The following is a 13,772-nucleotide window of genomic DNA, read 5'->3' on the forward strand; positions in this document are numbered from 1 at the left end:
CTCCCATGGTAAAATCAAATCGGTATTCTACGAGAGCATTCCCGATAACCTAAATCTCTAGAGAGCCTGTAATAACTTTTCAAGATTTAGTCTGGAATACGACGTGACTATGTATAGAAAACACCGGAAAGTTCTTTACTGTTTACTGTAGATGTACTCATATCTTCGAGAAAAAGTATGTTCTGCAGTGTTGCATATTGTTGCTGTATCTTATATCAATGTTGTCCATGCAATTTTTCAAGTCTGTAATCATAGTCCTTTAACATTCATCGGAAGGGAATCGGTGCAAAAACACTTCTGTCCCATAATTGGCGTGTTTTTCAAACAAACCAAATTTAAAAGACACTAACGCGTTGGAAATGTTAGATTCTTATTCTTACTCATCATAAGCTTTGGTGAATACAAAGAATAATTGTGGAGTGCCGCGAAAAAGATTTATTGGAAGCAGCTACCTGAAAGACCACCACCAAGAAATAACAGGTGTAACTTTTGAAGGAATCTGACGTAGAAGTGTATAGATGGTGGCTTATAAGTATATACAGCGCATATCTCTTCAAGTAATAACAGTTATTTCTTCACAACTTTGATTTTCCTTCGATTTGTTGTACAACTACTGCACTGAAAGCACTGCACTAGAAGAAGTGAGTGAAATCTTGTAAAACATACAGATATGAAAAAGAAAAATAACCCCAAAATAAAATTACAACACAGCGGCCAACGAAAAATTAAATTATACTGTGACGGTTTTTGAAAGAAGAAAAATGCTGCATACGATTATTTTTTGTACCACTATTCACCTAGAATATTTCGTCATGTATATTTACGAACCCTGTTCGACTTCTTCGTTGTGATTGTTAAATGCTGACACCATCATGTTTCGAACTGTTACAGTTTCATCTAATGATGCATCCCTGATCTGATTCTCCATCCATAGAACTAGTTCGGCCCGATATCAAATAGCTGATCCAGTTGCATACTCACTAGATCGGTCCGCCTTGATTCTAAAATTGCCCTTTCTCGACCAAGCTTGAATATAGACCAGGCCGACTTGATCTCAGAAAGTTATCAGGTCATGACCCAGTTATACATCCATGCGCCTCTGCCTTCTTTGGGAAACTGACCAGGGAGGTGCCTCCCTGGGATGTTCTGCATGGTAACTGGATCGCCCAGCTTTACGGCACGCGACATCCCAGGTATAGATCGTATATAAACGTCTGTTTTGGCAATTACGAGAAATTTTCCCTTTACGCTCTGTTTTTACAAAACTGGTCTAGGAGCGAGTAGTTCGAGACCGCATGATGTGTTAGCCTTTGAATGTCTCGCTATTATGTGTGATGTTGTATTGACGCTCGTCTTATCAGTACGTGATGTCTTCTTTTAATAAAATACGAATAAAGTGAACTCGATACTTCTCTTGTTATTAATTTTCTCCCTCTACGACAAATCGTATGGGATATGCGTGTGCGTGAAATCACAATTTGAACTCTCGCCATCCATGACATTCATCCACAACTCTCATCACGAACGCACCCAGAAAATTCGTCGCAATACAACTGATTGATACCTTTCTTGGAGAAGGGATTTACCAGGCTATTAGCAGATGTAATTATGCAAAACCTGACAATACTTTGATTGCAGAGAAGATATTTTAATGGGGATTTTGTCTCAAAATGACAGATCGATATACTTGATTTTATATCAAAATGTTATTGTCGTGACGAGCAGACTAAGGCTGAAAGCTTTACAAGAAAGACAAAGGATATTCACTGTATTTTCACATAGAAGAGATGAAAACAAATCGAGTTTTAAATTAGATAAGGTGAAAATGTTCAAACCTCATAACTGAACAACCAAATTGATCGTGAACATAATGATTATGATGCATTTTGGTTAGTAACCTAAAATCCGAACTTCTTCTTGAAATGCTTATAATTGTCCAAACCATGAAATATCGCATATCAGTGATCCTACATAACCCTGGAGAGCTTTTTTGAATTTGGGTGTTTTTAAAAGTCAGATATGTATATTGTGGTATGAAATTAGATTGGTATAGACTGAATATATTGCATGTCTTGGGTCCTTCAGCTAAAGCTAACGGATTGCAATTTGTTTTTCAACATTTTTCAAACCCTTTCAACTGCTTTGCACCGGCTACTGGTGTCAAAGCAAATAGTTGTATGATTGCATAACAATAACATCTCCAAATCAATTTCGTATGCTGATGTTGTGATTAGTAAACAGCAGCAGTAGATACATTTTGAATTTCGAATAAAAAAAGAGTATTAACAGCCTAAAAGCGCACTATGCTGTTAAATGATATTAATGCATTGCTCGTGAATAACTTACTGTCTTTCAATATACTTAGTAATGATCATTATCATAATAACCGTTTTGGAAGTTGCATTAGACCTATGAGGCTGTAAAGAGAAAGTCTTTTTCTTCTCTTAAGGTACAAGAAAAGTGTGTGTGTATGTGTGGGTGTGTGTGAGTGAGTGTGTGTTTGTATGTGTGTACACATTCTACATACATAAACTGTGTTTAATATTTCACAAGCTGCTAGAAAGACAAAACAATTCATGTATATCTTTACTCAATACACATACATTCAATCTCCGAAACATGATCATCTTAGTTTTCATATATCAAAGACCAACTTCACTTTTACAAGGCAGAAATATGTTCGTATGATATACTTTATATGTATTATATATATGATATCATACATGATCACATTTCTGTCTTGTAAAAGTGAAGTCGATCTTTGATATATGAAAAGTAACATAATCATATTATATATGTATGGTTATGTGATGAATGGTCGCACACACACACTCACACGCACACACACACACATACACACACATACATATATATATATATATATAATATATATATATACACATATATGCATAATTATGTGTTGTTTGAAGGTTTGCAAGGTGAAGTAAATGAGGGAGAAAGATTTGCGGTGACACCATATGTATGTAGTCCTTAACCGGATCGTTGTTTGGTAGAAGAGCCTAGAAAGAGGAGAAATGAAGAGAGAAGCGACATAAGGGGGTTGTGAGGAGGGCAAAAAGTGAAGAGTGGGGGACAGTAATGGGCTAGAAGTTGAAGTTACACTAGTGGAGACAGTAGAGATGCAATACAAAACCAACAAAAAGTCGCCAGACAAGCATATTCTGAAAGAGAAAATCCTTAAGCTTTAAAATGATGTATTGCTAAAAAAAAATTCTTAACCAAAATAATGGAAAGAAGGTACGCAGTCTGAAAAGTGTTTAATGAGAAAAGAGGAGTTAAAATGGTATATTCAAGCGTTTAATCATGCCAAGCCAATCTCAGTGCAATGCACGGGGCAAAAAGCAGGATGTAAAACTCCATAGAAACAACAATGAAGGAATTGTCGAATTAAGCTAAATTCATCATCCGTTATTAACATATTCTATACCAATGACTAATGTGGACTTTCAAAGCAGTAGGATTATCTTTGAAAGAGTTATTCAAGTTGACAGTGAAGAGTGTGTAAAGGGTTTCAAGACATAAAAAGACATAAAGGGACTAGAAGACACACCTAATTATACTATTCTACAAAATGGTGGTCTTGAAAAACAGCTGTAAACACAAATTTAGGTGTTGTTTTAAATCCTATATAAGAATTGCTCTTTCAGATAATATCAAAACTAAAGATTGGCTATAGGTTGACCCGTTTCATCTTTTTTGAGTCCCAACCAAAAGAAAAAAAAATGAAGATTGGCGATTTTTTTGTTGGTTGCACGGTTATATAATGCAATATAACACATATATATCATATATGTATATATGTATACATATATATATATATATATACATATGGGTCAGAATTTTGAACGATGTACAATTGAGCCAAAGCAAGGCAAAATTTAAAAAGTAGGAAATTCTCCAAATCATTCATCTTACCTGAAAGAGTATAACTCAAGCTTTAATATGAACCCAATTATACAAGGATTTCCCCAGAGGAACAAGTTTTTATTCACCGCTGAAGTTTACCATGTCCAGAGCAGCGAACGTCCGTGAGGAATAGTACTGCACATACATTTGAATACCATTTAACATAACTTGCAAAGATCTGATTCAGTTCAAAATCCTAACGAAATATTTTAAGGGACATGTGTACGGGCTTGTAGAATATCAAGCTTGTACTCCTAACCTCTACGTAATGGTAGACAACTGATGATTTAACTAAATTCGTCATTTTTGTTGAAATATTGCTCTTCCGCTAAACACTTTCTCCACTTTACGCGCATTTTACAGAAACTCAATATTTTTGACCTCTTATTTCACTATCCCATACTTTAATCCTCACTCCCAAATAATAACATACCTTTTTAAGATGTATCTGATCTAGGCAGTCTCTATAACCCAACAAACATAACATAGTTTTCATCACGGAGGTTCGCATGTAGCTCACGGACGTTCGGAACAAACAAGATATTGAACAATGCAGCTCTCTTGAGTTGGAAACGCATTCTACTCACAACAAACAGCAATTTCATGTCGAGAACAAACTCCTCTGCAAAATCCTGAATAGATATTACCAATTCTCAATTATAATATAAGCTTGTTTATCTTCTCATACTGAGGAATCAAAGAAAACAATTTTTCCATCTCTCCTAAATGAACGTATACAAACGTACGTGTAATCTCAGTTACGTAGTCCATCCTTGAGAACGAATGTATTTATGGAAATTTCGTTATCATGAAGTAAAGATTCAGGTCCTAAACTTGTTATATAAAGTCTACAATGCAAAATGTGCTTATAACGAACATGGTCACAGCTAAAATCATGACAAGAATTAACATAGAAAAACAACAGAAATGTGCTCCGTTATAGAAATACGAAGTTTAGCTGGGGAGGGCAAACGAATACGTTAGGAAGAAATCCCTCTGTGTTTGCTCCTTGTGTTACACACTGTTACCGAGGAGAATTTGTGTTATTATATTACTCAGAAATGATAATAGGTTCCATACTGCGAAGTTTCGTCATAACAAGACACAATAAGTCCATATAACTTGGATGGATGTTTGTGACTTCGATATTATACAATATGGTTTGTTATAACAAACATTTTGTAGCGCGTCATTTCGGAGGCTCGTTATTCATACAGTTTGACAATACGAAAATTGATAGAGTTCGTAGAAGCTTTTTTATTCGGTAAATGATAGGAATCTCCGAAGGTTAATCGAAATGTTTATTAATTGGAGCATGAAAAATCATTTTCGCTTATCCAAATGTGGAGAAACTAATCAACAACTAAAATCCTCCAAATGTCAAAACCTCAAATAATAACCGTTTTCACCTAAATGAATATCAGGCCCATTCCACTTTTAGAAGAACGGACATAAAAATAATGATCCTTGATATCTATTTTTCAGACTAACAAACTTTCGGAATAAGAACAATTTCAATAACAAACCTCCTGAATTAACTACAAACATTTTTTTTTTTTTCATTTTCGGAATAACAAACTTTTGGACATTGGAGTAACGAATCTTTGGAAGAGCGAACATATCAAAGTGCAACCTTAAACCTATTCTTATTCATTACTTTTTTAACATGTGTTTTCAAAGTAAGCACAAAAGCACAAACAAATTGACGATCTCTCTGTCTCTTAAATGTAAAATGAAAAAAAAAATCTTGGAAGGAATTACAAATGAACATTGCTTTTCAGTGATCAGTATCAAACAACACCATGTGATGATAACCGGAGCTATTTGTGTGTTTTCATCAGACAATAATGGTATACTGCAGTATTTTTGTTCGCTTGTGACGGCATTTCGATGAATAAAAAACATAAACAAACAAACAAAAACTTCTCCAGAGGAATTTGGTATAACGGGAGTGCACTGGCAATTCTTTTCTCTGTGTGTTGGAGCACGATCCCTTCTCTGTTTCTCAGTCATTTTCATTCAACTGCTTCCACGTCCTTTTGAAACTTTTCCGTTTCTTATTGAACACATGCCCATTACAGACTTCTTCCGTCATTATTCTGAATGTGATTGCGTAGCACTTTTCGGATTTGTTTTGTTTTGTTTTGTTTTTGTTTTCTGTTTGGTCGCAGCATGTTCAGGCTATTGCGGGAATGATAGAAAAATCGTCATGAAGAGAAAAATAAGAATGGATTAAGGCATTCAATATCATGACAATTACAGCGAACGTCCGTTATGGAGACCAAAACTGGATGTGTTCTGTTTGAGACGGCAGCTACCATACTCAAAAGATAAACACTTGGAGCACCTGTCACTAAAAAGTGGCACTGATCCTCTTTCTCCTACTATATAATCCATTGGCTTATTCTACCAACGAACATCCGTGACCAAAACGGTTTCCGTTTGTTATTACAGGTAAATTGAGTGATGAACGTTATTCACTTTCGGGTATGAACGGCTCGGTGATTTGGTAATATTTTCAACTAACATTAACTTTATGTGCAGTGATATATTTGTAATTATCAGAAATTTCCTTTCTTGGACAGAACGTCCGTGAGTGAAACTTTCAGAACCTGTAACAGTACAAATTGTCTCCAGAACCTCATTAGAAAGAAATTTAAATTCACAGAAATTACAGATTACGCAAAATTCCATTTTCCTATAACTTTGTTTTCAGTGTTTAGCTGTTTTTGTATAATTAGAGGGAAAACAAGCGTAAAATTGTGAGTAAATTTTCAACTGTTTGTTCATCATGATCACATAACGCCTTAAAAATTCTGAAACTACTGCTCTAAACTCATTGTTTATCTTGTAAAAGTGTATTTGTCGCTATTGGAGCCAAAAGTTTTAAAGAATACAGGACACTTTCGGGACAAGTTATCCCTATCGGAGGGATTGCATACGTCACGGACGTTCGCTGGAATTGTCACGGACGTTCGTTCTACTATAGGGTCATGTTCCAGGACGGATAACTAATCGGCAGAGAGTACCTAGCCTTCCTAACTCTTTAAAAAATTTGAAAAGGTATTGTCAATGCAAATTATAAAAAAATTGACATCCTTACAATATATGTATTGCTCAGAGGGGGATCAGGAGGTGAATTTTCAGAGAAAATATTAATTATTTGTTTGGTTTTCGGTGAATTGCATGGTCCAAAAACTGAGGACGAACCTCAGTCCGCTCCAAAAATGACATGCAGCTCTTCGGCTAGAGAGCCAAAGGCAAAATGCACCTTCGCCATCAAAGCAAGATGGTGTCCCACTTTTAATCCGATCATTAATTGTGGAGTTATTCCGGAGGTTCGTTATTTCGAAGCTTCTTTAATCCGAAAGTGAAATAGGGTACGCTATTCCGAAGGTAAACTAATCCAAAAATGAAATATGGTTCGTTATTCCGTAGGTTCGTTGATCCGAAAATGAAATAGGATCCGTTATTCCGAAAGCTCGTTATTCCTAAGGATCGTTAATCTGAAAATGAAATAAGGTTCGTTGGTCCGAAAATGAAAAAAAAAAACTCATTATAATGACAAAATACGTTGTCTTAAATAAAAAAGTGCTAGGATATTATACAGGCAGTGGAAAATCGATATTGTCTCTGGGGAGGACGATACACGTGAATATTTTTAGGTAAAGCACGTCGTGGTGCTTGAAAAAGTGGCGTAGATCAAGCGTCTTGATTTTAATTCAATCTGAACATAACCTGAGCGATTGGATTTAGAGCGTAGAGGACAGTGCGATCTTTTTACAGCCTACCTTCAGCCTCCCTCACATCTTTAATGATAATAACAGTAACGAAAATACGACTAATACAGAAAATGATTCAATGATAATAACAGTAACGACAATACGACTAATACAGAAAATAATAATAAATTTGAACAAGACTAAAAGTAGCATTGATGGTAGTAATGGCAATAATTATCAATGGTAGCAATGATGATAACGCCTAGCAACTGTAATTATTGCAAGATTCATAGTTACAAGTGTCGTTACCGGTATCAGCATTTCATGATCATTAATCCCATAATGAATCGACTTGCGGCAGAGCCAGGATGAACTGGCAGTGGAAGGGAGAGGAGGCATGGGAAGAAACGTGATCTTAACTAGGGGCGTTGCAGCATTCTTTTCAAAGGGGTATATAGCACGCTAACTATTGTATCTGTCCATAATTATCATAATTGACAAAGTTTGATTCTAAGGTTGATATTCGTCATGCTCGTTACCTTTGAAAATGGCCTTTTGAGTGAAAGATCATTCCATCAAGGAAGATGCACATTTATTTCAACCGTCATGGAGGCACATTACAGCTAAGGGTTCGAAACTAGGACGGCGTCCCAGCCTACTGGAAGGCCTATGAAAATGATGTCATTTCATACAGAAATTATTGTTCTTATCTTAAATATTGTACATTTGAACGTTCAATGGATGATAATGCGGGTATGGACAAATATCTGGAACATCGTGATTGCTAGACAGGCGTCATAGTTATCACTAGACCGCTAGGTTTTGATTTTAGTGAACTATAATTGGAACTGTGTGTAATTAATGATTTGTGTTATGGTTGATGGCGGTGCTCTTGTTCTGCCAATTGTTCTTTCTCACGCAGAATGAAATGGTTTGGGCACGTCATTCATGTCAGAGCATGGCCTACCACGTGAAGCTTACTACAGTGACTTCAACACAGCATGACCACCTGGACGCCCTCCCCTTAGGTTCAAAATTTAGCCTATTATTGGGCTGCAAAGTTGCACCCTATAGGGTGGTTGTATAGAGACAATTTTGGGGTTCAAATTTGAATCCGTATTTCTTGTAATATTAAAATGTAGAGCAATATCTGGAGTATAAATTCGAGTCAGGTAACTTTGGGTTCATGAGATCTCAATCTATAAAGTTTGCTTAATTTCTGTATACTAATAGCTTCAATCATTCAAATTCATGAAATTCTTCCGTCGAGAATCGACGTAAATAAGCACTGAATTGATCAGTGTTTTAGTAGTAGCCATGATAAAAAAAAAAATCATTGGCGTGCGTACTCGAGCAGGTTCGAACCTACGACCTCCTGATCTCCGGACAGGCGTCATCTCCACTAGACCACCGAGCTTTCGCCCGACAGCAGGTGTTGGATCTAATCCTTTATATAGCATGCAGCGGGTACTGCGTAATTATTCGAATTGCTGTCGGGCGAAAGCTCGGTGGTCTAGTGGATATGACGCCTATCCGGAGATCAGGATTTCGTAGCTTTAATCATGTTATCATAATACCACAGTAATAAAAACGCTGAGTAATCGGTAGGATTACCACTGTTATAGACAAATTGGTTTACTCTAGGTAAGCGGTAAGTATGCACTATATTGGTGAAGTCGTTAAGATGAGGTTTGCATATAATTTTTGAAATGCTGCTTGTAAATTGAAATTTTAGACGATCGTCATAGGGAAGATCAATCAGAGTGTTACATTTTGTATGCTGAAAGTACCCCATGATCTTATGGTATAATGTATTATACACGAAAGTGGGCATTTGTAATACTAAATTGTTGTATCTCTCTCTGATCTGTTGCACTTCAACATACGACAAACCAATCACATCGTAATACATGTAGTGCAAAATTACGCATTTTCTGTATAGTACCCTGGTTAACGTTTTTTTTTTTACATAAAGATAAACCATTATTACACTGCACCACGAATGTTTGCCATCAATTTCAGCAAAGATCCTAGTCTACGTCACATTCTTTACGTTTGTCCAGTAGATAATGTCAGGACCGTATGCCCTCACACGCATATGCCATATATATTCCAAACCACACATCCTTGAACATCTAAGTATTAATACTTCCATCAATACTAAAGAATCTAGTATGACGCAGCGAAATACTAGTCCTTAGGCGTTTCACATGTAGTCCTCAATTACGACTAATGTAATGTACGGGAAATAATTCTTGTGCAATAAATGGTTAATTCATCGTCATGAAATTACACTTCAAAATTATGTTGGAGTTTAATCCCTTCTTAGACATCCTCTACAATATATATGGCTTCATAAAACCCATGGCAATTATCAGCAATTGACCATGGTTCATCTCGCCATAACAGATACTGGAGTTTATTCTTCTACCAGTGTTAATTCAATGGTGAGTGCAAGAACCAAAACTATGACAAACAGAATGCCATTTGCATTTTCTTTCCACAAATGCAGCAAATGAATAGGCTGATCAATGGCACTCTTGAGTGGTGTTGTTCATCGCACTGTATCGCTTTCGTATGTCTAAAAGCCTGGGAAATTTTTAATGTCAGCCATTGTAATGGCAATGAATTCCTCTGTTTGATATGTAAAAGGAGCAAATGATTGGCACTGTGGAGTGGTATGTGTATACGTTGTCATTTTCACTTCCTCGAAGATCTTATAGATATTTGAGAGACATCGCAGTGCAATAAAATCAGCAGCCTCAATTTTCAGTTTTCTACACGTTTGTGCACGTGGGGAGTGGCTATGTAAGTTGCGCAGTACCACTACGCGCATGCAGGTCTCCTCTTCCTCATTCCAAAATCGTTTCGCCACATTGCGTGACTTTACTGAAGGCAAGGTTTAGTGGCTATATGTCTTTTCTCAGCCAGAAATCTGTCAACAATTTTCACGGATTATATGACAAAATTATTAGTATTTGTATGACCGATCAGGGTAAAATGGCATACCTGGCATTATCGTTTGCTGTTTTCATCTTTTCTAATCCGATTCTGACTTCCTCAACTTTGGAACCTATCATCCCATGTAGGTATCAATTCTTTTCATATATTCCTGCCATTACTATTTAACATGTTTAATATTCATATACATGAGTTGGCCTACTGAAACTGTAATTATGATTTCTACAACAATATGTACTGCATTATTTCGACTGATATTTAACTGTATTAATGAATTGATACCAAATATTATTCTTACCAGCAATAAGAAAAGACAGATTTTACACACTGAAAATCTCAAAAGCTACTTAGAGACGATACTCTAATAAACATCACCCTTCGAACATAATTTCATTCGATGTTTGAAAATATATTCTTTTGTCTTCCTGTCGTGAAAATTTTAAGTATTCCAGCGGATTTCTATGGACATCTTTTCTGCATTTTAAATCCAGCAGACTTGACACTGAATTGTTCGGGAAAACCACTGGAACGCGAGATATCATGTGATAGAAATTGCGTCGCCAACGATACCTGGGTTATACAGGCACCTCATGGACGACGAATTCTCTGTGAACTTGATTTTACGAACAACGAGTTAATTGGAGTTTACATTCAAGACCAAAAAGCGAACAGAACGTCTCTGATTTTGTTTGAGAATCACGATCAGCCTTCCCAATTTTTATCACTGGCCCATCGAATGAAGCTTTGGATTAATTATATATAACTTCCCAGTGAACTTTACGATGACCGTCAGATGCTTCGATGGTAAGTACTAGTTAAGTCTGTATGTTTCATTGAACAAATACGGATTTAAAACACTAGTGTAGGGCATATAACGCTATTAAAACGAAGAATTACAAAATACCAATATCAATCAATGTAAAGACATTGTTGGTATTCAGAAAGTATATTATTTACTGATGGAGCAATAAACAATATGAAATGAATGAGAAATGGAATTCACTTTTTTTAGGACTCGTTAATCTATTCGACTACGAAAGAGATAGTCCAGTTACTGTGCCTCTCAGTGCAGACTGAGGCACAGATTATCTACAAACTGTAGAACATGATTTTAAATTTTGTTATTTCGTTTCGTTAATATGGGCAACAAAGCATGTAGCATGAGTGTGTATGCCATTGTTGTTTTTTTGTTGGTCTGACGTTTGCCACCTTTTATTTAGTATCAACATTTAACAAATAAAGACAAAGAAGCAAAGATATACTTCAGGAGCCAAGTAATTGGCCTATTTATGTTGTTTTATTTGTGTTGTTATATGTATATTAGTCCAGAACAATTCTACAACTACAACAACCAAAAATTGAATCGGGACTACATGCCGTGCATGAGTTAGTCCATTTAACGTGTCTAACAAGACGTAATTTCCACTTCATTTATCGTAAGAACAAAACCAAATCATATTGTAGTCGAATAATTTTCGCCTGACAGTGTGGAAATGTTACATTAGCAAGTCTTAAAGATATTGTTAAGGTCAGTAACTTGTCCTGTATACTGGTTACACTTCATAGTCAGGGTCAATGTCCTAATTCTTATCAGTATTCTCCCACACATATATCTTGTACAGATTGAATATCCTTTGTCCTAAAGTCATAAAGTGGAGGGCTTAGTTAGCCCCTATGTATTAATTGAACCAAGACACACACGTAAAAGCTCAGTGTTGGTGCCTAGAATAAAGCAGTAATTGTAGCCCTTTTCTCATCTACTATACTGACCATGCAAGAACCTATCCTTTGTCCTTCCCTAGTAGCTAGACGTTTGATGTCACCCCTTTGTAATAGTCTCAACTTTATGTCTCTTTGTCCTATTGTTGTAGCCATGCCTCCCTCCAATTACCACCCTATTGCCCGATTGTACCTGTATTAGTTTCTTATTTAATCTCTTCTATGACTATGGAAGTAGCCAACTGGTTAATTGTTTGTATACTTGGCTGGGAATGATGCCAAGCTAAAACTCCTGTTTGGGAGTCAGTCTGAATTTGGTCCTCCTGAAGTGAAGACGCCAATAAATGTTCTCTCTGGAAATGCAATGATTTATGTTGGTGTGATCGATTCATTGACTCTTGTTTGAAACGCAACACTGGTGGCAGCGGTGGGATTTAGACTTATACATGCCATCGAAATGCTAACACTTTCATCGTTGAAATGCCACAAAATTAAAGACGTTGGATATGCACTGCCAACAACCTGCAAACAAGATGGACCACAAGGCAAGGGCTGGCGACTTCTGTGTGCTGTAAAGTCTGCATGACAACCGTCACCACAAGGACAATGAAGGTCCTTACTCTTCTGTTGTTGGCATCAGTAGCTCTGGTCTACTTTGTTACATCATCAGATGTCAAAAGGGGGATCGAATCATCGGTAGACACAGTGATCACTGAAAATGGTTTCTTTTACCCCGTGACCAGCGACAAGGAAGTGAGGAGAAATGTTTCTGATTTGCTTCTGAAATCGATGCCAAAGCCAACAAAGAACTTTGCTGCACTTGCAATTCATTTGAAAGTATGCGGATACCAAGGTAGCAAGTTCCATCTCGTCATGATCCAGGGCGGGGACTTTCCTCGTGGAGATGACACTGGAGGCAAGATGACACGGAGGACGACAGGACTGATGATGACAACTTTAAAGCCAAACTACCATGGACCTGGCTGGATGAGCATGACAAACGCTGGCAGGAACGTGAGCGGATTGCTGTTCTCCATGAGTAAGAGCACGACCGTTGAGACGTCTTGGCTGGACGGGAAGCACATCGTTAGGTAGATAAACCCGGCACATACAATATCACCGTGACAACGAAGAGACTTTGACCACACCACAACATGAGTGCAGTGATCGACAAATTAGTGTTTCTCCTTCTTCCCGGTACGTTTTTCATAACTACACATGGTCTTTGGTTTTTTAATTTGTAATAAATTTCATTGTTAGAAGACATTCGTGAAATTCAGTTAGTTCCACAACTAAATCTTGCAAGTAATGTGTTTTGTTTCGATATTCTATAGAGAATGCACACACAATGAGAAATGTGTGATGAAATTTTATCATTGGCACGAAAATGAAGACGACAGATGAAATTGAAACCCTGATGGGGGTTGTCAAATAGATAATGAG

General features: G+C 36.8%; 1 protein-coding gene across 1 annotated transcript; it reads left to right on the forward strand.

The window, feature by feature from the left end:
- Positions 1-12,911: 12,911 nt before the first annotated feature.
- LOC139745521 (peptidyl-prolyl cis-trans isomerase B-like) lies at positions 12,912-13,424 on the forward strand. The gene has a single exon (XM_071655911.1). The coding sequence runs from the start codon at positions 12,912-12,914 to the stop codon at positions 13,422-13,424; it is 513 nt and encodes a 170-aa protein (XP_071512012.1).
- The last annotated feature ends 348 nt before the right edge of the window (positions 13,425-13,772 follow it).

This window comes from Diadema antillarum, unplaced genomic scaffold, assembly GCF_040938485.1.
Source record: "Diadema antillarum isolate AM-2024a unplaced genomic scaffold, OU_Dant_1.0 seq00001274_RagTag, whole genome shotgun sequence".
Lineage (NCBI taxonomy): Eukaryota > Metazoa > Echinodermata > Echinoidea > Diadematoida > Diadematidae > Diadema > Diadema antillarum.